The sequence below is a fragment of the Pleurodeles waltl genome, chromosome 10 (assembly GCF_031143425.1).
Source record: "Pleurodeles waltl isolate 20211129_DDA chromosome 10, aPleWal1.hap1.20221129, whole genome shotgun sequence".
NCBI lineage: Eukaryota > Metazoa > Chordata > Amphibia > Caudata > Salamandridae > Pleurodeles > Pleurodeles waltl.
The window spans coordinates 27,943,860-27,970,888 of NC_090449.1; the positions used below are offsets into that span (position 1 = coordinate 27,943,860).

General features: G+C 49.1%; 1 protein-coding gene across 2 annotated transcripts in view; it reads left to right on the forward strand.

Annotated features, from left to right (window-relative positions):
• UBA1 (ubiquitin like modifier activating enzyme 1) overlaps window positions 1-27,029 on the forward strand; it is a 293,145-nt gene that overhangs the window by 168,364 nt on the left and 97,752 nt on the right. For both annotated transcript variants that reach the window (XM_069209518.1, XM_069209517.1), the window contains exon 20: window positions 5,970-6,159. In XM_069209518.1, coding sequence (XP_069065619.1) covers window positions 5,970-6,159 — 190 coding nt within the window. The remainder of the gene's footprint in view (window positions 1-5,969; window positions 6,160-27,029) is intronic.

Genomic DNA, 27,029 nt, shown 5'->3' on the forward strand with positions numbered 1-27,029 from the left:
ACTGGGAAGTTTGGTATCAAACTTCTCAGCACAATAAATGCACACTGATGCCAGTGTACATTTTATTGTAAAATACACCCCAGAGGGCACCTTAGAGGTGCCCCCTGAAACTTAACCGACTATCTGTGTAGGCTGACTAGTTTTAGCAGCCTGCCACAAACCGAGACATGTTGCTGGCCCCATGGGGAGAGTGCCTTTGTCACTCTGAGGCCAGTAACAAAGCCTGCACTGGGTGGAGATGCTAACACCTCCCCCAGGCAGGAACTGTGACACCTGGCGGTGAGCCTCAAAGGCTCCCCCCTTTGTCACAGCCCAGCAGGGCACTCCAGCTTAGTGGAGTTGCCCGCCCCCTCCGGCCACGGCCCCCACTTTTGGCGGCAAGGCTGGAGGGAACAAAGAAAGCAACAAGGAGGAGTCACTGGCCAGTCAGGACAGCCCCTAAGGTGTCCTGAGCTGAAGTGACTCTAACTTTTAGAAATCCTCCATCTTGCAGATGGAGGATTCCCCAATAGGGTTAGGATTGTGACCCCCTCCCCTTGGGAGGAGGCACAAAGAGGGTGTACCCACCCTCAGGGCTAGTAGCCATTGGCTACTAACCCCCCAGACCTAAACACGCCCTTAAATTTAGTATTTAAGGGCTACCCTGAACCCTAGAAAGTTAGATTCCTGCAACTACAAGAAGAAGGACTGCCTAGCTGAAAAACCCCTGCAGAGGAAGACCAGAAGACGACAACTGCCTTGGCTCCAGAAACTCACCGGCCTGTCTCCTGCCTTCCAAAGATCCTGCTCCAGCGACGCCTTCCAAAGGGACCAGCGACCTCGACATCCTCTGAGGACTGCCCCTGCTTCGAAAAGACAAGAAACTCCCGAGGACAGCGGACCTGCTCCAAGAAAGGCTGCAACTTTGTTTCCAGCAGCTTTAAAGAACCCTGCAAGCTCCCCGCAAAAGGCGTGAGACTTGCAACACTGCACCCGGCGACCCCGACTCGGCTGGTGGCGATCCAACACCTCAGGAGGGACCCCAGGACTACTCTAAGACTGTGAGTACAAAAACCTGTCCCCCCTGAGCCCCCACAGCGCCGCCTGCAGAGGGAATCCCGAGGCTTCCCCTGACCGCGACTCTTTGAATCCTAAGTCCCGACACCTGGGAGAGACCCTGCACCCGCAGCCCCCAGGACCTGAAGGACCGGACTTTCACTGGAGGAGTGACCCCCAGGAGTCCCTCTCCCTTGCCCAAGTGGAGGTTTCCCCGAGGAACCCCCCCCTTGCCTGCCTGCAGCGCTGAAGAGATCCCTAGATCTTCCATTGACTTCCATTACAAACCCGACGCTTGTTTCTACACTGCACCCGGCCGCCCCCGCGCTGCTGAGGGTGAAATTTCTGTGTGGACTTGTGTCCCCCCCGGTGCCCTACAAAACCCCCCTGGTCTGCCCTCCGAAGACGCGGGTACTTACCTGCAAGCAGACCGGAACCGGGGCACCCCCTTCTCTCCATTCTAGCCTATGTGTTTTGGGCACCACTTTGAACTCTGCACCTGACCGGCCCTGAGCTGCTGGTGTGGTGACTTTGGGGTTGCACTGAACCCCCAACGGTGGGCTACCTTGGACCAAGAACTGAACCCTGTAAGTGTCTTACTTACCTGGTAAACCTAACAAATACTTACCTCCCCTAGGAACTGTGAAAATTGCACTAAGTGTCCACTTTTAAAACAGCTATTTGTCAATAACTTGAAAAGTATACATGCAATTTTGATGATTTGAAGTTCCTAAAGTACTTACCTGCAATACCTTTCGAATGAGATATTACATGTAGAATTTGAACCTGTGGTTCTTAAAATAAACTAAGAAAAGATATTTTTCTATATAAAAACCTATTGGCTGGATTTGTCTCTGAGTGTGTGTACCTCATTTATTGTCTATGTGTATGTACAACAAATGCTTAACACTACTCCTTGGATAAGCCTACTGCTCGACCACACTACCACAAAATAGAGCATTAGTATTATCTATTTTTACCACTATTTTACCTCTAAGGGGAACCCTTGGACTCTGTGCATGCTATTCCTTACTTTGAAATAGCACATACAGAGCCAACTTCCTACACCCCTCTAGCAGGCCTTACAGCCCTAAGGCAGGGTGCACTATACCATAGGTGAGGGTACCAGTGCATGAGCACTGTGCCCCTACAGTGTCTAAGCAAAACCTTAGACATTGTAAGTGCAGGGTAGCCATAAGAGCATATGGTCTGGAAGTCTGTTTTACACGAACTCCACAGCACCATAATGGCTACACTGAAAACTGGGAAGTTTGGTATCAAACTTCTCAGCACAATAAATGCACACTGATGCCAGTGTACATTTTATTGTAAAGTACACCACAGAGGGCACCTTAGAGGTGCCCCCTGAAACTTAACCGACTATCTGTGTAGGCTGACTGGTTCCAGCAGCCTGCCACACTAGAGACATGTTGCTGGCCCCATGGGGAGAGTGCCTTTGTCACTCTGAGGCCAGTAACAAAGCCTGCACTGGGTGGAGATGCTAACACCTCCCCCAGGCAGGAGCTGTAACACCTGGCGGTGAGCCTCAAAGGCTCACCCCTTTGTCACAGCACCGCAGGACACTCCAGCTAGTGGAGTTGCCCGCCCCCTCCGGCCCCGGCCCCCACTTTTGGCGGCAAGGCCGGAGAAAATAATGAGAATAACAAGGAGGAGTCACTGGCCAGTCAGGACAGCCCCTAAGGTGTCCTGAGCTGAGGTGACTCTAACTTTTAGAAATCCTCCATCTTGCAGATGGAGGATTCCCCCAATAGGATTAGGGATGTGACCCCCTCCCCTTGGGAGGAGGCACAAAGAGGGTGTACTCACCCTCAGGGCTAGTAGCCATTGGCTACTAACCCCCCAGACCTAAACACGCCCTTAAATTTAGTATTTAAGGGCTCTCCCTGAACCTAGAAATTAGATTCCTGCAACAACAAGAAGGACTGCCTAGCTGAAAACCCCTGCAGAGGAAGACCAGAAGACAACAACTGCCTTGGCTCCAGAAACTCACCGGCCTGTCTCCTGCCTTCCAAAGAACTCTGCTCCAGCGACGCCTTCCAAAGGGACCAGCGACCTCTGAATCCTCTGAGGACTGCCCTGCTTCAACGACAACAAGAAACTCCCGAGGACAGCGGACCTGCTCCAAAAAGACTGCAACTTTATCCAAAGGAGCAGCTTTAAAGAACCCTGCAATCTCCCCGCAAGAAGCGTGAGACTTGCAACACTGCACCCGGCGACCCCGACTCGGCTGGTGGAGAACCAACACCTCCGGGAGGACCCCCGGACTACTCTACGACTGTGAGTACCAAAACCTGTCCCCCCTGAGCCCCCACAGCGCCGCCTGCAGAGGGAATCCCGAGGCTTCCCCTGACCGCGACTCTCTGAAACCTAAGTCCCGACGCCTGGAAAAGACCCTGCACCCGCAGCCCCCAGGACCTGAAGGACAGGACTTTCACTGCAGAAGTGACCCCCAGGAGTCCCTCTCCCTTGCCCAAGTGGAGGTTTCCCCGAGGAAGCCCCCCCTTGCCTGCAGCGCTGAAGAGATCCCTTGATCTCTCATTGACTTCCATTGCGAACCCGACGCTTGTTCTAACACTGCACCCGGCCGCCCCCGCGCCGCTGAGGGTGAAATTTCTGTGTGGGCTTGTGTCCCCCCCGGTGCCCTACAAAACCCCCCTGGTCTGCCCTCCGAAGACGCGGGTACTTACCTGCTGGCAGACTGAAACCGGGGCACCCCCTTCTCTCCATTGAAGCCTATGCGTTTTGGGCACCACTTTGAACTCTGCACCTGACCGGCCCTGAGCTGCTGGTGTGGTTACTTTGGGGTTGCTCTGAACCCCCAAAGGTGGGCTACCTTGGACCAAGAACTGAACCCTGTAAGTGTCTTACTTACCTGGTAAAACTAACAAAAACTTACCTCCCCCAGGAACTGTGAAAATTGCACCAAGTGTCCACTTTTAAAATAGCTATTTGTGAATAACTTGAAAAGTATACATGCAATTGAAATGATTCAAAGTTCCTAATGTACTTACCTGCAATACCTTTCAAACAAGATATTACATGTTAAATTTGAACCTGTGGTTATTAAAATAAACAAAGAAAATATATTTTTCTATAACAAAACCTATTGACTGGATTTGTCTCTGAGTGTGTGTACCTCATTTATTGTCTATGTGTATGTACAACAAATGCTTAACACTACTCCTTGGATAAGCCTACTGCTCGACCACACTACCACAAAATAGAGCATTAGTATTATCTCTTTTTACCACTATTTTACCTCTAAGGGGAACCCTTGGACTCTGTGCATGCTATTCCTTACTTTGAAATAGCACATACAGAGCCAACTTCCTACAGAGGGCCTAAAGAGAATTATACCACCAAGGACACCACCTGTTCCTTCATGGAACCTCAGCATTGTCTTGACAAGGCTCATGGGTCCACCTTTCGAACCCATGCATTGTTGTGAAATGCAATACTTAACGTGGAAAGTTGCATTTCTCATTGCCATCACATCTCTAAGAAGAGTAAGTGAAATACAGGCGTTTACCATACAAGAACCATTTATTCAAATACACAAAAATAAGGTCGTTCTTAGAACAAATCCAAAATTCTTACCAAAGGTTATCTCACCGTTCTACTTAAACCAAACAGTGGAATTACCAGTGTTCTTCCCACAGCCAGATTCAATAGCTGAAAGAGCACTACATACGTTAGACATCAAGAGAGCGCTAATGTACTACATTGACAGGACAAAAGAAATTAGGAAGACAAAACAACTATTTATTGCCTTCCAAAAACCTCATACAAGAAATCCAATTTCAAAACAAGGTATCGCCAGATGGATAGTAAAGTGCATCCAAACCTGCTATCTTAAAGCAAAGAGACAACTGCCTATTACACCAAAGGCAGAGTCAACCAGAAAGAAAGGTGCTACTATGGCCTTTCTAGGAAATATTCCAATGACCGAAATATGTAAGGCAGCAACATGGTCTACGCGTCATACATTTACTAAACACTACTGTGTAGATGTTATCTGCACAACAGGCTACAGTAGGTCAAGCCGTACTAAGAACTTTATTTCAAACTACTTCCACTCCTACAGGCTGAACCTCCGCTTTTGGGGAGATAACTGCTTACTAGTCTATGCACAGCATGTGTATCTGCAGCTACACATGCCATCGAACGGAAAATGTCACTTACCCAGTGTACATCTGTTCGTGGCATTAGTCGCTGCAGATTCACATGCGCCCACCCTCCTCCCCGGGAGCCTGTAGCCGTTTAGAAGTAGATCTTGAACATTTGTACATTTGTAAATATATTACATTAAACCTTCATTTTGTACATACGTATTTATTCCATTGCATGGGCACTATTATTAGCATACACAACTCCTACCTCACCCTCTGCGGGGAAAACAATCTAAGATGGAGTCGACGCCCATGCGCAATGGAACCGAAGTGGGAGGAGTCCCTCGGTCTCGTGACTCAAAAAGACTTCTTCGAAGAAAAACAACTTGTAACACTCCGACCCAACACCAGACGGCGGACTATGCACAGCATGTGAATCTGCAGCGACTAATGCCACGAACAGATGTACACTGGGTAAGTGACATTTTCCTTTCCTGATGTGATTCCCCAACCCCCCCCAGTTTATTAGCCACTTTAAAATAAAATAAATATATCACATGTTCTTCCGCTATATTCTCTTTTGTACAATCCTCCTTGACTTTCAGGACTAAATAGCTCGTAGGTTTTTAAAGAAACTGATTAAGATTTTCTTGGTCCCCCTCCTGTAGTCTTCCAGTGGTATATGCAAGGCTCTGTTCCTCATCTTTGATGATAGTGACATTTTACGTTGGTTCTTCTAAATAGAGTTGTGGAAGTGATAACTAGGGCTCTTAATATTGCATCTTCTCTCGTATCCCATCCTAGACATTGCACATGGACTACATAATAGCTGCTGCTAACCTCTTTGCACAAACCTACGGTATCCCTGGATCCAAGGACAGAGCGGCGGTGGCTGATCTCCTAAAAACCATCCGCGTACCTGAGTTCACTCCCAGATCCGGTGTCACGATCCACGTCTCGGACCAAGAGCTCCAGAATGCCCACGCGTCTGTTGGTATGAGCCTACATCACCTGCTGCGCTGCTGATTCCCCAACCTCTTTGCACCTTTATTTAAATGCTTTATCTGTACCCATATCTGTTGACATGCTACGAAAATGAACAAGTGACTGGCTCGGATCTGACCACTGGTAAATTATTTGCGATGGATGATCCATGCCCTCTTGCCTGAGGAGATGAGGTGTCCTGGCCCATACACTGGGAGGAATGGTACCTGTTGAGCTGTTGTATTTATATTTGTCCGCATCACAACCTTGTTCTTTCAAGTGGTGTGAATTCAGACACATGCTATCCATAATTAATTTTTCCTATCTGGAATTTTCTCTTATTTACTAAAAGTAAAATCTTTGCACAAACTTTAAAAATGATTTTTGTAAGTATTCTGAGATGCCACAGCCCAGACACCTGACTCGGGTAGGCAACATTTTTGTTTTGAGTGCAAGAAGAAACGAAGACGTGTAAGTAATTTATTTCTTTGCATGGTAATTAAAACCAGTGCAGTACAACAAACCGTAAAATAAATAATAAAATACCTCTATTGAAAACAGAAGAATGCTTATGTAACAAACAGCACTATCTTGTTTGATTGAAAAGAAGCAGGGGGGAGCCCAGTTTTATGTCCTGGTGCAAATGGACCTCGATATTCAGGATGTTGCGAACTGCCTTTGGTCTCCCTAATTGGACAGGCTTGAAAAAATGCTGTGTGCCCTTTAAATCAGAAAAAAGGAAGAGTTCCATTTCTGTGCGACTCTCAAGGGAGCTTGTTTAACTAGGCGCTACTGCGTGGACTGTCTGGTGTCGCCGCTCTGGTGCCTCCCCCTCCTGCCGTGACTACCAAAGCTGAGATGGTTAAGCTACAACAGTTGCTAACGTGCTTACTGCTGAACATGCTGCTCTGGTATAGCTGTTTCTCTTTTTTTAAAGAAGCTAAGCAGTGAGTTCTTTGCGTCTTATGTAGAAGAATCCTTTACTGTAGCGAAGAGATCCTGGAAGGATGACTGCTTATGTAAACGTGGGGTGCCTTTGTGATCTGGACCGTTTATAAGAGCGGTGTCCAGAAACCCCAAGCAGCGGGGAAGTAGGTTGCCTCAATCCAAAGCTAGAACCATCAAATGGTTCAGTACCTTGCCACAAAAGGTTCCAGGCTAAGTATTGACTCAGTGTGCTGATGCAAGAGTAGCAGACAAGGTGGGTCTATTCCACGGTCCCTTCAGACACTATAGCTGCTCTGATCCTACTTACTTTGAAGCAGTGAAAGTGTCCCTTTTGGATATCAGTGGTACCCCTTTCTAAGCCTCTTCCAAACTACATGGACTCTAGATAAACACGGGCCTCGCCATGACCCCATTTACCATCCTTTTCCATCATAGGTCAAACATAACCCAGCATGTGAAGGACCGTAGGGCGGAGAGCCGCCTGCGCTAATGCATGAATTCGGCGTTCAACGTAGTCTGCCATTAGTTGCTCATTTTCTTCAGTTAAAGGAACACTTGGTCATGGAGCACCAACCTGATATCCGTCAACCCTGAAAATAATTGTCCAAAAAGTGCATGCAAAGCAGGTTAGTCTATTTGGATCAGGGCTTTTAACATGCCAAACTTATTTTGCCACTGCTTTCGGCACAGCCAGCACAAGCGACTCATTTTCCAAGATAGCGACCTTCACGTCCCTATATATAGTGGTTTTGGAGATCAAGTAAGATGTATTGCTTGGGGTCTTCGTCTTGTATGGAAGAACAAGAGTGGAAGGAGTGGATCCATTTGGTTGGATAAAGCATGTCCGCCACCAGTCATGATCTTTGAGCTTTGCGGAATCATTTTGTAATTCTGCTTTGAGAGAAAGGTTAGGATTATTTTAATCTTGAATGATTCCTTCGAACTTGCTAATTAGTGAGAAGACTCGTCTGGCATAGCTTTCGGTACATTAAGGATGTTTCTTCATTTCCTGTGATCCCTTCCTGTATCTTTCATGGGCAGCAGCACATCCGAGCCAATACACTTTCTGAATATACCCGTTCACAACGGACTGAGGTCAAAACATAAATACCCTAAAAACTGGAGAGTTGAAAGAGGTTTTACCAACGTCCAGCTGAAGGGCTACGAAAGGGGCTCCTACTTCGTGTATGTGCTTTTTTGGGGTAGGGGACTATGTAACATCAGCCTCAACCTTGACAATAAAAGCTGGACTAACTGCACCATAAACTGATGAGAGCTAGTGAAAATTGCAACCTTTCTGCCGCTTCACAAATGTCTGCCAAGCAAGTTAAGCAATGAGTAGGTCATGTTGTTTCCACCATTTGACTTCTCGGTGGAAAGGCACGTCACCATCCACCTCACAGCGGCAGACAAATGGTCGCTAAATATTACATTGAAAGGCGAATTCTGCAGTTCCTCGCCCATCTTGCCATCAAGAGTGTAGAGACATTTTTGAGCTTTGGGTCCCTGTCAAGAAGAGGGCTGATACAAACAAAAATTGCAAAACAGCCAACGTGTAGTCAAAGACGTCCTCCACATACATAGACTATTATATGCTGGGGACTGAGTGTATGACAGATCTGCTAGGTATATTTTGTGTCTAGTTAGTTAAAGTCCTCCCCTTTGGGCTGAAGTTAGCGCTGCATGCTTTCTCTAAATGCAATGCGTTTGTTTTATTGTATTATAGCTGCATTTCGTGGTTAGTGTATCCATAAATGGCAACAATCAGGGAAAGCTAGTTTAGGCCCTTCAGGCAATTCTAGGTTTAAATGCTGCGGACGCCTCTCTGCACCCTTCCCCCTCCAGCCCTCCCAAGTGAAAATAATAGAATATTCTAGAGCACTGCGCCCAGCAAAGGATAGTTTGTCTTCCTTCATTCCCAGTCTTCTTTTTTAGACTTTCACTCCAGTGATCAGCCATTCTACATGACTGCTTTTCCATTAGTTGCAGTAGTCCCTTCTCTCCTGGGCTCCACAGCATGCTGCAGTGCTTTTGTATTGGTTGTCGCACTTTGCATAAGCGGCCCTCCAGCAACGTCTTTAGCATCTATAGCTTTGAAGCATTAATCTTCTGCAGAATTATGTTGTGCGTATTCCTGCCATCCAGTGACTGGAATGTCTGTTTTGTACCCTTTAAAAAAAAGAGGGGGAGGGGGGATAGAAAATGCGGGTGGTGACCATAGGCTGGGCTGTGTCTTTAATGACTCCTGTGTTGCTTTGCCTCTTGGTTGGGTTTTGCGATGAAAAACAGAAGTCTCGCACGTAGCTTGTTAAATCTGATCCATCCCACTCTGTTTTTTCTAAATACACCTCTGGTGGGCTTGTTAGTAATGCAAATGCTTTGGATGTTCTGTATCGTTTTTTTTTTTTTTACTTTGTTTTTGTGCTCTGGTGCCAGGGAACACTTACAGTATACCCACGTGGGTTTGCAGTATGCCCACATGGGCGAGTGTGGCAACTGTCCCCCTCGACTATGGTGATTAACAGGGGTGACAACTTGATTCTGGTATGGTGGCACCAGCTCTTTTGTCGCCACACCTCTGAGGAGATTGCCTACTGGCAGTCTGCAAAACTAACGTTGCTTAACTTACGAGCAGGGCATGTATGTTATATGAATTTATATAGCGCATAACTGCCCGAAGGCCTCACAGTGCTCAAAGCTGAAACAGTACCCTCAGAGGAGAGAAAGTTGGAGAGTAAACCTTAAATAGCCAAGTCTTCAAGTCCCTGCGGAAAGATATTTCTTTACTTGTTGCTCGTAGACCAAAAGGTAGGCTGCATGCTTTACTGTAGTGAGGTTCAAATTTGATTGGTCTCCGATCCAGAGGAAGCAGTTGAGGGCTTCCCTTGCCTCCGCACCAGCCTGTCCCTAGGCAAAGACCTGATACTAGCCTTCAAGCAGTCATAGGGGCTGAAAACACCACTGGCATAGACTGTTTGCATTAGAGGACCAAATCGGCAGCAAAGAATCCTTCAACGACAAGCTCTAAGCAACCTATACTTCTGCGGCTCCAGGAGGAGTAGGATGTGAGGCAGAAAAGACTGTACATACACTCCTAAATGAGAAAATTCTCAACAAAACTGCCTCCACCTGCGGAGACTTTGCCTTTGAAGAGGTCACTAAGCTTGCTTTGGAGTCCCTCCCAAGCCCTAGCATAAAATTAGCAAATACAGGGGCACCATCCTCCACCCACAATTCCTATCTTCCTCCACCACATCCTCTTAAACCTCCTACATCCAAGCAAGAGGGTGCAGCACACTGTCACTACTGGGACAGCAGACCTTTCCGTCCTATTGACCCTTTTGATGCACCATTTGATCCCACTGATCACTATCCATTAAAGAAATCGCCCCCCAAATGACACCGCCTCTTAATATGAGGTGATTCAAAGGAAAGACATTTTTCACAAGGTGTAAATGCATGTCCTGCAAGAGGAAGAAGACTTAGTAGAGAGATTAGACCAGTTCAGAGAGGACGATATAGTTTTTGCCCATGCTGATGGGTATGTTATCTGCCACAGACACCTTCAAAGAACCCATCAAGGTGAGGGTGTTAATGCCACGGGTCGAGAAAATAGATGCCATTCCCCCCCCAAAGACTCACTCTATACCAGGGGTCACGTTCCTCCAGGCTCTCTGGTAGTTCATACTGCATGCAGGCCCCACCTTCTTCTCAGGCCACAGGTGAAGCTCACAAGAAGAGCAGCGTTTGATGCAGCTGGAAAGAGGAAAGCTTTTGAAGCCACCATCCGCTGTAAGATGGCCAGCTCTGTTGGCCTCCTGTCTAGTTATGACACTGCTCAGTAGGACGAGATGCAGGTATTAGTTAAGGATGTCCCCGAGGAGTTTAGAATAAGAGGTGAGGAGTTACTTGTGGAGGGAAAGACCACCTCTGTTATTTTCCACTACACTGACGCCACCGACACAGCATCACAAAGGGTTAACACCTTCGTCTTTTATCAGTTGCCATGCATGGCTCCATGTCTCTGGCTTTAAACCCAAAGTCCAACATGTGTTCAACCTGACCTGCAATGGTAAATCTCTTTGGCCAACAAGTTGAACATATGTTAGAAAAAATCAGACACCTGTAGGAAGCTGGCCTAGTGTGTGGTGGACAGCTATGGTGTTTGTACCTTATACCAGGTCCAGGCAACCCCTATTAGTTGGTGAGACAGTGTCTAGGTAGCCAGGGCTCTCTAGTGGTAGCTGTGGTGAGCAGCCAAGACTTATCTAGGAGGAGTGTAAAGCACTTGCAAATACCACAGCAGTCCCACTGTAACTTATTCCGTATGAAAGGAACCACACAGTGTTGCAAAAATAAAAGTACTTTATTACAGTAACACTGAAATAGATCACTTGTAGGCAGTCCCCCAACTGGAGGGAAGTACACACTATGCACTGGAAGTATTAGGAATTAGCATAGAAAAACAAGTATTAGCAACAAATAGCGGAAAATAGCTAGGGCCCTATGGGGGGGGCCAACCCGTATACTATACTAAAATAATGGAATGTGAAGTTAGGTCCCCCACCCAAGGATGTGGAATAGTTAGAAGGGAGCTGGGAGAACTCTGGACCCCAAGAGGTGAGAACTTAAATGACCCCCAGCGACCAGGAGAGCAGAGGTAAGTTACCCATTCTTCCCAAAGACTAACAAGGGAACTTGGAAAAGGAAGATTGCAAGACCAGGACAGTCCAGAGGAACCCAACAGTGGATTCCAGAAGAAGGGTACCTGCGAGATTAGGGGACAGACTCAAGTCCTCACAGGAGTGTCCAGGTGGAACAGGAGCCACTACCCACCCTTCTGTGGATGAAGATCTAGGTTGACGAGGGCAGATGAATATCAGCTGCAGAGCACAGGAGCTGCAGGGAGGCCCTTGGAGTAGTGCAGATGATGTCTCACGCCGGGTCGTAGATTCAGTGGTCACGAGGACCACCAAACAAGCCTTGGCAAATGCAAATCTGGGCAGAAGAGGATTTGCAGAGAAGAGGGACCAGCAAGGTTAAGGGGACTCGACACTTGGAGAGTCCGGGCTGACCCTCAGCAGTCTAAAGAGCCAGCAGCAGCAGTTGTAACCCCAGCAGCAGGCAGAGTAAGTTGTAGTGAGGCCCAGTCAGCACATCTGGAGATGAGTCCCACATCACTGGAGCAGCAGAGGACACACTGCCCTTGCAAGGATGAAGTGCTGGAGGCCGGGGCTACTTGGAGCCTGAAGATCGCTTGGAGCAGGAGTCAACAAGCCTTGGTTGCTGCAAGAGTTTCGGTTCGCAGGGATACTGTAGGACGTTGGCTCTGTATGTGCTATTTCAAAGTAAGGAATAGCATGCACAGAGTCCAAGGGTTCCCCTTAGAGGTAAAATAGTGGTAAAAATAGATAATACTAATGCTCTATTTTGTGGTAGTGTGGTCGAGCAGTAGGCTTATCCAAGGAGTAGTGTTAAGCATTTGTTGTACATACACAAGACAATAAATGAGGTACACACACTCAGAGACAAATCCAGCCAATAGGTTTTTATATAGAAAAATATCTTTTCTTAGTTTATTTTAAGAACCACAGGTTCAAATTCTACATGTAATATCTCATTCGAAAGGTATTGCAGGTAAGTACTTTAGGAACTTCAAATCATCAAAATTGCATGTATACTTTTCAAGTTATTGACAAATAGCTGTTTTAAAAGTGGACACTTAGTGCAATTTTCACAGTTCCTGGGGGAGGTAAGTTTTTGTTAGTTTTACCAGGTAAGTAGGACACTTACAGGGTTCAGTTCTTGGTCCAAGGTAGCCCACCGTTGGGGGTTCAGAGCAACCCCAAAGTCACCACACCAGCAGCTCAGGGCCGGTCAGGTGCAGAGTTCAAAGTGGTGCCCAAAACACATAGGCTAGAATGGAGAGAAGGGGGTGCCCCGGTTCCGGTCTGCTTGCAGGTAAGTACCCGCGTCTTCGGAGGGTAGACCAGGGGGGTTTTGTAGGGCACCGGGGGGGACACAAGTCCACACAGAAATTTCACCCTCAGCAGCGCGGGGGCGGCCGGGTGCAGTGTAGGAACAGGCGTCGGGTTCGCAATGTTAGTCTACGAGAGATCTCGGGATCTCTTCAGCGCTGCAGGCAGGCAAGGGGGGGGTTCCTTGGGGAAACCTCCACTTGGGCGAGGGAGAGGGACTCCTGGGGGTCACTCCTCCAGTGAAAGTCCGGTCCTTCAGGTCCTGGGGGCTGCGGGTGCAGGGTCTCTCCCAGGCGTCGGGACTTTAGGTTCAAAGAGTCGCGGTCAGGGGAAGCCTCGGGATTCCCTCTGCAGGCGGCGCTGTGGGGGCTCAGGGGGGACAGGTTTTGGTACTCACAGTATCAGAGTAGTCCTGGGGTCCCTCCTGAGGTGTTGGATCGCCACCAGCCGAGTCGGGGTCGCCGGGTGCAGTGTTGCAAGTCTCACGCTTCTTGCGGGGAGCTTGCAGGGTTCTTTAAAGCTGCTGGAAACAAAGTTGCAGCTTTTCTTGGAGCAGGTCCGCTGTCCTCGGGAGTTTCTTGTTTTTTCGAAGCAGGGGCAGTCCTCAGAGGATGTCGAGGTCGCTGGTCCCTTTGGAAGGCGTCGCTGGAGCAGGATCTTTGGAAGGCAGGAGACAGGCCGGTGAGTTTCTGGAGCCAAGGCAGTTGTCGTCTTCTGGTCTTCCGCTGCAGGGGTTTTCAGCTGGGCAGTCCTTCTTCTTGTAGTTGCAGGAATCTAATTTTCTAGGGTTCAGGGTAACCCTTAAATACTAAATTTAAGGGCGTGTTTAGGTCTGGGGGGTTAGTAGCCAATGGCTACTAGCCCTGAGGGTGGGTACACCCTCTTTGTGCCTCCTCCCAAGGGGAGGGGGTCACAATCCTAACCCTATTGGGGGAATCCTCCATCTGCAAGATGGAGGATTTCTAAAAGTTAGAGTCACCTCAGCTCAGGACACCTTAGGGGCTGTCCTGACTGGCCAGTGACTCCTCCTTGTTATTCTCATTATCTTCTCCGGCCTTGCCGCCAAAAGTGGGGCCTGGCCGGAGGGGGCGGGCAACTCCACTAGCTGGAGTGTCCTGCTGGGTTGGCACAAAGGAGGTGAGCCTTTGAGGCTCACCGCCAGGTGTGACAATTCCTGCCTGGGAGAGGTGTTAGCATCTCCACCCAGTGCAGGCTTTGTTACTGGCCTCAGAGTGACAAAGGCACTCTCCCCATGGGGCCAGCAACATGTCTCGGTTTGTGGCAGGCTGCTAAAACTAGTCAGCCTACACAGATAGTCGGTTAAGTTTCAGGGGGCACCTCTAAGGTGCCCTCTGTGGTGTATTTTACAATAAAATGTACACTGGCATCAGTGTGCATTTATTGTGCTGAGAAGTTTGATACCAAACTTCCCAGTTTTCAGTGTAGCCATTATGGTGCTGTGGAGTTCGTGTTTGACAGACTCCCAGACCATATACTCTTATGGCTACCCTGCACTTACAATGTCTAAGGTTTTATTTAGACACTGTAGGGGTACCATGCTCATGCACTGGTACCCTCACCTATGGTATAGTGCACCCTGCCTTAGGGCTGTAAGGCCTGCTAGAGGGGTGTCTTACCTATACTGCATAGGCAGTGAGAGGCTGGCATGGCACCCTGAGGGGAGTGCCATGTCGACTTACTCTTTTTGTCCTCACTAGCACACACAAGCTGGCAAGCAGTGTGTCTGTGCTGAGTGAGAGGTCTCCAGGGTGGCATAAGACATGCTGCAGCCCTTAGAGACCTTCCTTGGCATCAGGGCCCTTGGTACTAGAAGTACCAGTTACAAGGGACTTATCTGGATGCCAGGGTCTGCCAATTGTGGATACAAAAGTACAGGTTAGGGAAAGAACACTGGTGCTGGGGCCTGGTTAGCAGGCCTCAGCACACTTTCAATTGTAAACATAGCATCAGCAAAGGCAAAAAGTCAGGGGGCAACCATGCCAAGGAGGCATTTCCTTACACAACCCCCCCCCCAAACGAAAGAGGATGAGACTAACCTTTCCCAAGAGAGTCTTCATTTTCTAAGTGGAAGAACCTGGAAAGGCCATCTGCATTGGCATGGGCAGTCCCAGGTCTGTGTTCCACTATAAAGTCCATTCCCTGTAGGGAGATGGACCACCTCAACAGTTTAGGATTTTCACCTTTCATTTGCATCAGCCATTTGAGAGGTCTGTGGTCAGTTTGAACTAGGAAGTGAGTCCCAAAGAGGTATGGTCTCAGCTTCTTCAGGGACCAAACCACAGCAAAGGCCTCCCTCTCAATGGCACTCCAACGCTGCTCCCTGGGGAGTAACCTCCTGCTAATGAAAGCAACAGGCTGGTCAAGGCCATCATCATTTGTTTGGGACAAAACTGCCCCTATCCCATGTTCAGAGGCATCAGTCTGCACAATGAACTGCTTAGAATAATCTGGAGCTTTGAGAACTGGTGCTGAGCACATTGCCTGTTTCAGGGTGTCAAAGGCCTGTTGGCATTCCACAGTCCAGTTTACTTTCTTGGGCATTTTCTTGGAGGTGAGTTCAGTGAGGGCTGTCACAATGGATCCATATCCCTTCACAAACCTCCTGTAATACCCAGTCAAGCCAAGGAATGCCCTGACTTGAGTCTGGGTTTTTGGAGCTACCCAGTCCAGAATAGTCTGGATCTTGGGTTGGAGTGGCTGAACTTGGCCTCCACCTACAAGGTGTCCCAAATAAACCACAGTTCCCTGCCCTATCTGGCATTTGGATGCCTTGATAGAGAGGCCTGCAGATTGCAGAGCCTTCAAAACCTTCCTCAGGTGGACCAGGTGATCCTGCCAGGTGGAGCTAAAGACAGCAATATCATCAAGATAAGCTGTGCTAAAGGACTCCAAGCCAGCAAGGACTTGATTCACCAACCTTTGGAAGGTGGCAGGGGCATTCTTTAAACCAAAGGGCATAACAGTAAACTGATAATGCCCATCAGGTGTGGAGAATGCTGTCTTTTCTTTTGCTCCAGGTGCCATTTTTATTTGCCAGTACCCTGCTGTCAAGTCAAAGGTACTTAGAAATTTGGCAGCACCTAATTTATCAATGAGCTCATCAGCTCTTGGAATTGGATGGGCATCTGTCTTGGTGACAGAATTGAGCCCTCTGTAGTCCACACAAAACCTCATCTCTTTCTTTCCATCTTTGGTGTGAGGTTTGGGGACTAAGACCACTGGGCTAGCCCAGGGGCTGTCAGAGCGCTCAATTACTCCCAATTCCAGCATCTTGTGGACTTCCACCTTGATGCTTTCCTTAACATGGTCAGACTGTCTAAAGATTTTGTTCTTGACAGGCATGCTGTCTCCTGTGTCCACATCATGGGTACACAGGTGTGTCTGACCAGGGGTTAAGGAGAAGAGTTCAGGAAACTGTTGTAGGACTCTCCTACAATCAGCTTGCTGTTGGCCAGAGAGGGTGTCTGAGTAGATCACTCCATCTACTGTACCATCTTTTGGGTCTGATGACAGAAGATCAGGGAGAGGTTCACTCTCTGCCTCCTGATCCTCATCTGTTACCATCAACAGATTGACATCAGCCCTGTCGTGGAAGAGCTTAAGGCGGTTTACATGGATCACCCTCTTGGGGCTCCTGCTTGTGCCCAGGTCCACCAAGTAGGTGACCTGACTCTTCCTCTCTAGTACTGGGTAAGGGCCACTCCATTTGTCCTGGAGTGCCCTGGGAGCCACAGGCTCCAGAACCCAGACTTTCTGCCCTGGTTGGAACTCAACCAGTGCAGCCTTTTGGTCATACCAAAACTTCTGGAGCTGTTGGCTGGCCTCAAGGTTTTTGGTTGCCTTTTCCATGTACTCTGCCATTCTAGAGCGAAGGCCAAGTACATAGTCCACTATGTCCTGTTTAGGCTCATGGAGAGGTCTCTCCCAGCCTTCTTTAACAAGGGCAAGTGGTCCCCTTACAGGATGACCAAACAGAAGTTCAAAGGGTGAGAATCCTACTCCCTTCTGTGGCACCTCTCTGTAAGCGAAAAGCAGACATGGCAAGAGGACATCCCATCTCCTTTTGAGCTTTTCTGGGAGCCCCATGATCATGCCTTTTAATGTCTTGTTGAATCTCTCAACCAAGCCATTAGTTTGTGGATGGTATGGTGTAGTGAATTTATAAGTCACTCCACACTCATTCCACATGTGCTTTAGGTATGCTGACATGAAGTTGGTACCTCTGTCAGACACCACCTCCTTAGGGAAACCCACTCTGGTAAAGATACCAATGAGGGCCTTGGCTACTGCAGGGGCAGTAGTCGACCTAAGGGGAATAGCTTCAGGATACCTGGTAGCATGATCCACTACTACCAGGATATACATATTTCCTGAGGCTGTGGGAGGTTCCAGTGGACCAACTATGTCCACACCCACTCTTTCAAAGGGAACCCCCACCACTGGAAGTGGAATGAGGGGGGCCTTTGGATGTCCACCTGTCTTACCACTGGCTTGACAGGTGGGGCAGGAGAGGCAAAACTCCTTAACCATGTTGGACATATTGGGCCAGTAGAAGTGGTTGACTAACCTCTCCCACGTCTTGGTTTGTCCCAAATGTCCAGCAAGGGGAATGTCATGGGCCAATGTTAGGATGAACTCTCTGAACAGCTGAGGCACTACCACTCTCCTAGTGGCACCAGGTTTGGGGTCTCTGGCCTCAGTGTACAGGAGTCCATCTTCCCAATAGACCCTATGCGTTCCATTTTTCTTGCCTTTGGACTCTTCAGCAGCTTGCTGCCTAAGGCCTTCAAGAGAGGGACAGGTTTCTTGTCCCTTACACAGCTCCTCCCTGGAGGGTCCCCCTGGGCCTAAGAGCTCAACCTGGTAAGGTTCAAGCTCCAAAGGCTCAGTTCCCTCAGAGGGCAGAACTTCTTCCTGAGAAGAGAGGTTCCCTTTCTTTTGCTGTGTTGCAGTTGGTTTCCCAACTGACTTTCCTGTTCTCTTGGTAGGCTGGGCCATTTTTCCAGACTCCAGCTCTACTTTTTCACCCTGTGCCTTGCATTGTGCTCTTGTTTTCACACACACCAGTTCAGGGATACCCAGCATTGCTGCATGGGTTTTTAGTTCTACCTCAGCCCATGCTGAGGACTCCAGGTCATTTCCAAGCAGACAGTCCACTGGGATATTTGAGGAGACCACCACCTGTTTCAGGCCATTGACCCCTCCCCATTCTAAAGTAACCATCGCCATGGGATGTACTTTTCTCTGATTGTCAGCGTTGGTGACTGTGTAAGTTTTTCCAGTCAGGTATTGGCCAGGGGAAACCAGTTTCTCTGTCACCATGGTGACACTGGCACCTGTATCCCTCAGGCCCTCTATTCTAGTCCCATTAATTAAGAGTTGCTGTCTGTATTTTTGCATGTTAGGCGGCCAGACAGCTAGTGTGGCTAAATCCACCCCACCCTCAGAAACTAGAGTAGCTTCAGTGTGGACCCTGATTTGCTCTGGGCACACTGTTGATCCCACTTGGAGACTAGCCATACCAGTGTTACCTGGATGGGAGTTTGGAGTGGAACCTTTCTTGGGACAGGCCTTGTCTCCAGTTTGGTGTCCATGCTGTTTACAGCTATGACACCAGGCCTTTTTGGGATCAAAGTTTTTACCCTTGTACCCATTGTTTTGTGAAGAGGCTCTGGGCCCACCCTCCTGTGCAGGTTTTTGGGGGCCTGTAGAAGACTCTTTACTATTTTTAGTTTTGGTTGTCTCATCACCCTTCTGCTGGGGAGTCTTTGTGACCCCTTTCTTTTGGTCACCCCCTGTTGAAGTCTTGGACACCCTTGTCTTGACCCAATGGTCCGCCTTCTTTCCCAATTCTTGGGGAGAAATTGGTCCTAGGTCTACCAGATGCTGATGCAGTTTATCATTGAAACAATTACTTAACAGGTGTTCTTTCACAAATAAATTGTACAGCCCATCATAATTACTTACACCACTGCCTTGAATCCAACCATCTAGTGTTTTCACTGAGTAGTCAACAAAGTCAACCCAGGTCTGGCTCGAGGATTTTTGAGCCCCCCTGAACCTAATCCTGTACTCCTCAGTGGAGAATCCAAAGCCCTCAATCAGGGTACCCTTCATGAGGTCATAAGATTCTGCATCTTGTCCAGAGAGTGTGAGGAGTCTATCCCTACACTTTCCTGTGAACATTTCCCAAAGGAGAGCACCCCAGTGAGATCTGTTCACTTTTCTGGTTACACAAGCCCTCTCAAAAGCTGTGAACCATTTGGTGATGTCATCACCATCTTCATATTTAGTTACAATCCCTTTGGGGATTTTCAACATGTCAGGAGAATCTCTGACCCTATTTATGTTGCTGCCACCATTGATGGGTCCTAGGCCCATCTCTTGTCTTTCCCTCTCTATGGCTAGGATCTGTCTTTCCAAAGCCAATCTTTTGGCCATCCTGGCTAACTGGATGTCCTCTTCACTGGAGTTATCCTCAGTGATTTCAGAGTTGTTGGTCCCTCCTGTGAGGGAACCAGCATCTCTGACTATTATTTGTGGAGTCAGGGCTTGAGAAGCCCTGCTCTCCCTAAGTAGGACTGGAGGGGGGGAATTTCCCTCCAAGTCACTATCTTCATCCTCTGAGTTGCCATCCTCAGAGGGGTTGGCCTTTTCAAACTCTGCCAAAAGCTCCTGGAGCTGTACTTTGGTAGGTTTGGGGCCCATTGCTATTTTCTTTAGTTTACAGAGTGACCTTAGCTCTCTCATCTGTAGATGGAGGTAAGGTGTGGTGTCGAGTTCCACCACATTCACATCTGTGCTAGACATTATGCTTCTAAAAGTTGGAATACTTTTTAAGAAACTAAAACTGGTTCTAGAATCTAATTCAAACTTTTACCAAACTTTTAAACTTTAAAAGAAATGCTAAACAGGATCTAACACAAGGCCCTAGCAGGTCTTTTAAGAATTTAGAAAACTTTTCAAATTGCAAAAATCAATTTCTAATGACAATTTTGGAATTTGTCGTGTGATCAGGTATTGGCTGAGTAGTCCAGCAAATGCAAAGTCTTGTACCCCACCGCTGATCCACCAATGTAGGACGTTGGCTCTGTATGTGCTATTTCAAAGTAAGGAATAGCATGCACAGAGTCCAAGGGTTCCCCTTAGAGGTAAAATAGTGGTAAAAATAGATAATACTAATGCTCTATTTTGTGGTAGTGTGGTCGAGCAGTAGGCTTATCCAAGGAGTAGTGTTAAGCATTTGTTGTACATACACAAGACAATAAATGAGGTACACACACTCAGAGACAAATCCAGCCAATAGGTTTTTATATAGAAAAATATCTTTTCTTAGTTTATTTTAAGAACCACAGGTTCAAATTCTACATGTAATATCTCATTCGAAAGGTATTGCAGGTAAGTACTTTAGGAACTTCAAATCATCAAAATTGCATGTATACTTTTCAAGTTATTGACAAATAGCTGTTTTAAAAGTGGACACAGTGCAATTTTCACAGTTCCTGGGGGAGGTAAGTTTTTGTTAGTTTTACCAGGTAAGTAGGACACTTACAGGGTTCAGTTCTTGGTCCAAGGTAGCCCACCGTTGGGGGTTCAGAGCAACCCCAAAGTCACCACACCAGCAGCTCAGGGCCGGTCAGGTGCAGAGTTCAAAGTGGTGCCCAAAACACATAGGCTAGAATGGAGAGAAGGGGGTGCCCCGGTTCCGGTCTGCTTGCAGGTAAGTACCCGCGTCTTCGGAGGGTAGACCAGGGGGGTTTTGTAGGGCACCGGGGGGGACACAAGTCCACACAGAAATTTCACCCTCAGCAGCGCGGGGGCGGCCGGGTGCAGTGTAGGAACAGGCGTCGGGTTCGCAATGTTAGTCTACGAGAGATCTCGGGATCTCTTCAGCGCTGCAGGCAGGCAAGGGGGGGGTTCCTTGGGGAAACCTCCACTTGGGCGAGGGAGAGGGACTCCTGGGGGTCACTCCTCCAGTGAAAGTCCGGTCCTTCAGGTCCTGGGGGCTGCGGGTGCAGGGTCTCTCCCAGGCGTCGGGACTTTAGGTTCAAAGAGTCGCGGTCAGGGGAAGCCTCGGGATTCCCTCTGCAGGCGGCGCTGTGGGGGCTCAGGGGGGACAGGTTTTGGTACTCACAGTATCAGAGTAGTCCTGGGGTCCCTCCTGAGGTGTTGGATCGCCACCAGCCGAGTCGGGGTCGCCGGGTGCAGTGTTGCAAGTCTCACGCTTCTTGCGGGGAGCTTGCAGGGTTCTTTAAAGCTGCTGGAAACAAAGTTGCAGCTTTTCTTGGAGCAGGTCCGCTGTCCTCGGGAGTTTCTTGTTTTTTCGAAGCAGGGGCAGTCCTCAGAGGATGTCGAGGTCGCTGGTCCCTTTGGAAGGCGTCGCTGGAGCAGGATCTTTGGAAGGCAGGAGACAGGCCGGTGAGTTTCTGGAGCCAAGGCAGTTGTCGTCTTCTGGTCTTCCGCTGCAGGGGTTTTCAGCTGGGCAGTCCTTCTTCTTGTAGTTGCAGGAATCTAATTTTCTAGGGTTCAGGGTAACCCTTAAATACTAAATTTAAGGGCGTGTTTAGGTCTGGGGGGTTAGTAGCCAATGGCTACTAGCCCTGAGGGTGGGTACACCCTCTTTGTGCCTCCTCCCAAGGGGAGGGGGTCACAATCCTAACCCTATTGGGGGAATCCTCCATCTGCAAGATGGAGGATTTCTAAAAGTTAGAGTCACCTCAGCTCAGGACACCTTAGGGGCTGTCCTGACTGGCCAGTGACTCCTCCTTGTTATTCTCATTATCTTCTCCGGCCTTGCCGCCAAAAGTGGGGCCTGGCCGGAGGGGGCGGGCAACTCCACTAGCTGGAGTGTCCTGCTGGGTTGGCACAAAGGAGGTGAGCCTTTGAGGCTCACCGCCAGGTGTGACAATTCCTGCCTGGGAGAGGTGTTAGCATCTCCACCCAGTGCAGGCTTTGTTACTGGCCTCAGAGTGACAAAGGCACTCTCCCCATGGGGCCAGCAACATGTCTCGGTTTGTGGCAGGCTGCTAAAACTAGTCAGCCTACACAGATAGTCGGTTAAGTTTCAGGGGGCACCTCTAAGGTGCCCTCTGTGGTGTATTTTACAATAAAATGTACACTGGCATCAGTGTGCATTTATTGTGCTGAGAAGTTTGATACCAAACTTCCCAGTTTTCAGTGTAGCCATTATGGTGCTGTGGAGTTCGTGTTTGACAGACTCCCAGACCATATACTCTTATGGCTACCCTGCACTTACAATGTCTAAGGTTTTATTTAGACACTGTAGGGGTACCATGCTCATGCACTGGTACCCTCACCTATGGTATAGTGCACCCTGCCTTAGGGCTGTAAGGCCTGCTAGAGGGGTGTCTTACCTATACTGCATAGGCAGTGAGAGGCTGGCATGGCACCCTGAGGGGAGTGCCATGTCGACTTACTCGTTTTGTCCTCACTAGCACACACAAGCTGGCAAGCAGTGTGTCTGTGCTGAGTGAGAGGTCTCCAGGGTGGCATAAGACATGCTGCAGCCCTTAGAGACCTTCCTTGGCATCAGGGCCCTTGGTACTAGAAGTACCAGTTACAAGGGACTTATCTGGATGCCAGGGTCTGCCAATTGTGGATACAAAAGTACAGGTTAGGGAAAGAACACTGGTGCTGGGGCCTGGTTAGCAGGCCTCAGCACACTTTCAATTGTAAACATAGCATCAGCAAAGGCAAAAAGTCAGGGGGCAACCATGCCAAGGAGGCATTTCCTTACAGATACTGTCCTGCAAGCAAGAGGCAAGGGCTCACCATCTCCCAAGTTGGAGAGAGGGCAGAGAGGAACTCTCGGGACCCACCACCTGTGTTGGAGTATCCACGCAGTTCCTGTGGACAGCAGATCCCAGAAGCCAAACGTCGTTGCCTTGGGTGCCTGTGGATGCACTCCTTCACTCCAACAGAGATTCCTTCTTGCTTCTTTGGTGCAGCTGAAGTCTTACTGACCCCAGAGGACGCACAGCCGTGGAAATATTGCAATTACTGGAAGGAGCTGAAGAAACCATGTTGCAGGGCGAGATAGTCTCGGGCGTTGCAGCCTTGTTTGGTTCATGTGAAGTCCAGCAGTGGTTCTGGTGGCCAGGAGCAGAAGAAGAGTCCTGGTGCAGTCTTGCACGCTAAATCTGGGGACCCACACACAAGGGAGTCCCTAAATAGTCCTAACAGGGGGCTTGGTCACTCTGCAGGGTGACCACCTACCAGAGGGGTGGGTCACTGACAACCGTAACCTGTCCTTACAACTGGATGCTCAGAGGGGCCTCTGCTCATCTTCTGGCAGAATAAAGTGGCCACCTGGAGGAGCTCTGGAAAACACCCCTGGGATGGTGATGGACAGGGGAGCAGTCACTCCCCTTTACTTTCTGTGGTTTTGTGCCAGAGTAGGGACCAGTGCAAACCGGATTATGCAAGGAGGGCACCAAATGTGGCCTTCAAAGCAAGTCAGTGGCATGGAGAGGCTACCCCTCCCCAGCCTTGTAACACCAAGTTCCAAGAGGTATTTCCAGCAAATGGCCATACAACTCTATACAGCTGATTCCCCCTTGCCGACTCGCCCCCGTTTTTCCCGGTCTTGAGGATTGACTGATCAAGAGCACAGGCAGGCCTAGTGCATATCCATGCTGCCATCTTACTTCTACATAGCCCAAATGTTGCACTCCGGTACCCACAGTTCCTGATCAACATATTGTGGACGAACTGGTCCGGGATAATTGCTTATGCCTTTTGGCCTCTTCCACTTTTTCCATTCCTGGTGTGTAAGATTTGACAGATGTTGGACGCTCACCTGGTAGCCCCCTCACCCCCCTGGGCCGGACAGCCCTGATGCTTAGCACATCTACATGTCGATTAGCCCCCACGAGAAGCTGCCCAACAGGGTGGATGTAGGAAGTTGGCTCTGTATGTGCTATTTCAAAGTAAGGAATAGCATGCACAGAGTCCAAGGGTTCCCCTTAGAGGTAAAATAGTGGTAAAAATAGATAATACTAATGCTCTATTTTGTGGTAGTGTGGTCGAGCAGTAGGCTTATCCAAGGAGTAGTGTTAAGCATTTGTTGTACATACACATAGACAATAAATGAGGTACACACACTGAGACAAATCCAGCCAATAGGTTTTGTATAGAAAAATATCTTTTCTTAGTTTATTTTAAGAACCACAGGTTCAAATTTAACATGTAATATCTTGTTTGAAAGGTATTGCAGGTAAGTACATTAGGAACTTTGAATCATTTCAATTGCATGTATACTTTTCAAGTTATTCACAAATAGCTATTTCAAAAGTGGACACTTAGTGCAATTTTCACAGTTCCTGGGGGAGGTAAGTTTTTGTTAGTTTTACCAGGTAAGTAAGACACTTACAGGGTTCAGTTCTTGGTCCAAGGTAGCCCACCGTTGGGGGTTCAGAGCAACCCCAAAGTCACCACACCAGCAGCTCAGGGCCGGTCAGGTGCAGAGTTCAAAGTGGTGCCCAAAACGCATAGGCTAGAATGGAGAGAAGGGGGTGCCCCGGTTCCGGTCTGCTTGCAGGTAAGTACCCGCGTCTTCGGAGGGCAGACCAGGGGGGTTTTGTAGGGCACCGGGGGGGACACAAGCCCACACAGAAATTTCACCCTCAGCAGCACGGGGGCAGCCGGGTGCAGTGTAGAAACAAGCGTCGGGTTTTCAATGTTAGTCTATGAGAGATCAAGGGATCTCTTCAGCGCTGCAGGCAGGCAAGGGGGGGGCTTCCTCGGGGAAACCTCCACTTGGGCAAGGGAGAGGGACTCCTGGGGGTCACTTCTCCAGTGAAAGTCCGGTCCTTCAGGTCCTGGGGGCTGCGGGTGCAGGGTCTTTTCCAGGCGTCGGGACTTAGGTTTCAGAGTCGCGGTCAGGGGAAGCCTCGGGATTCCCTCTGCAGGCGGCGCTGTGGGGGCTCAGGGGGGACAGGTTTTGGTACTCACAGTCGTAGAGTAGTCTGGGGGTCCTCCCTGAGGTGTTGGTTCTCCACCAGCCGAGTCGGGGTCGCCGGGTGCAGTGTTGCAAGTCTCACGCTTCTTGCGGGGATTTGCAGGGTTCTTTAAAGCTGCTTCTTGAAACAAAGTTGCAGTCTTTTTGGAGCAGGTCCGCTGTCCTCAGGAGTTTCTTGTCGTCGTCGAAGCAGGGCAGTCCTCAGAGGATTCAGAGGTCGCTGGTCCCTTTGGAAGGCGTCGCTGGAGCAGAGTTCTTTGGAAGGCAGGAGACAGGCCGGTGAGTTTCTGGAGCCAAGGCAGTTGTTGTCTTCTGGTCTTCCTCTGCAGGGGTTTTCAGCTAGGCAGTCCTTCTTCTTGTAGTTGCAGGAATCTAATTTTCTAGGTTCAGGGAGAGCCCTTAAATACTAAATTTAAGGGCGTGTTTAGGTCTGGGGGGTTAGTAGCCAATGGCTACTAGCCCTGAGGGTGGGTACACCCTCTTTGTGCCTCCTCCCAAGGGGAGGGGGTCACATTCCTATCCCTATTGGGGGAATCCTCCTTCTTCAAGATGGAGGATTTCTAAAAGTCAGAGGCACCTCCGCTCAGGACACCTTAGGGGCTGTCCTGACTGGCCAGTGACTCCTCCTTGTTTTTCTCATTATCTCTCCTGGACTTGCCGCCAAAAGTGGGGGCTGGGTCCAGGAGGCGGGCATCTCCACTAGCTGGAGTGCCCTGGGGCATTGTAACACAAAGCTTGAGCCTTTGAAGCTCTGTAAGGAAATGCCTCCTTGGCATGGTTGCCCCCTGACTTTTTGCCTTTGCTGATGCTATGTTTACAATTGAAAGTGTGCTGAGGCCTGCTAACCAGGCCCCAGCACCAGTGTTCTTTCCCTAACCTGTACTTTTGTATCCACAATTGACAGACCCTGGCATCCAGATAAGTCCCTTGTAACTGGTACTTCTAGTACCAAGGGCCCTGATGCCAAGGAAGGTCTCTAAGGGCTGCAGCATGTCTTATGCCACCCTGGAGACCTCTCACTCAGCACAGACACACTGCTTGCCAGCATTTGTGTGCTAGTGAGGACAAAACGAGTAAGTCGACATGGCACTCCCCTCAGGGTGCCATGCCAGCCTCTCACTGCCTATGCAGTATAGGTAAGACACCCCTCTAGCAGGCCTTACAGCCCTAAGGCAGGGTGCACTATACCATAGGTGAGGGTACCAGTGCATGAGCATGGTACCCCTACAGTGTCTAAACAAAACCTTAGACATTGTAAGTGCAGGGTAGCCATAAGAGTATATGGTCTGGGAGTCTGTCAAACACGAACTCCACAGCACCATAATGGCTACTCTGAAAACTGGGAAGTTTGGTATCAAACTTCTCAGCACAATAAATGCACACTGATGCCAGTGTACATTTTATTGTAAAATACACCACAGAGGGCACCTTAGAGGTGCCCCCTGAAACTTAACCGACTGTCTGTGTAGGCTGACTAGTTCCAGCAGCCTGCCACACCAGAGACATGTTGCTGGCCCCATGGGGAGAGTGCCTTTGTCACTCTGAGGCCAGTAACAAAGCCTGCACTGGGTGGAGATGCTAACACCTCCCCCAGGCAGGAGCTGTAACACCTGGCGGTGAGCCTCAAAGGCTCACCCCTTTGTCACAGCCCAGCAGGGCACTCCAGCTTAGTGGAGTTGCCCGCCCCCTCCGGCCACGGCCCCCACTTTTGGCGGCAAGGCTGGAGGGAACAAAGAAAGCAACAAGGAGGAGTCACTGGCCAGTCAGGACAGCCCCTAAGGTGTCCTGAGCTGAGGTGACTCTAACTTTTAGAAATCCTCCATCTTGCAGATGGAGGATTCCCCCAATAGGGTTAGGATTGTGACCCCCTCCCCTTGGGAGGAGGCCCAAAGAGGGTGTACCCACCCTCAGGGCTAGTAGCCATTGGCTACTAACCCCCCAGACCTAAACACG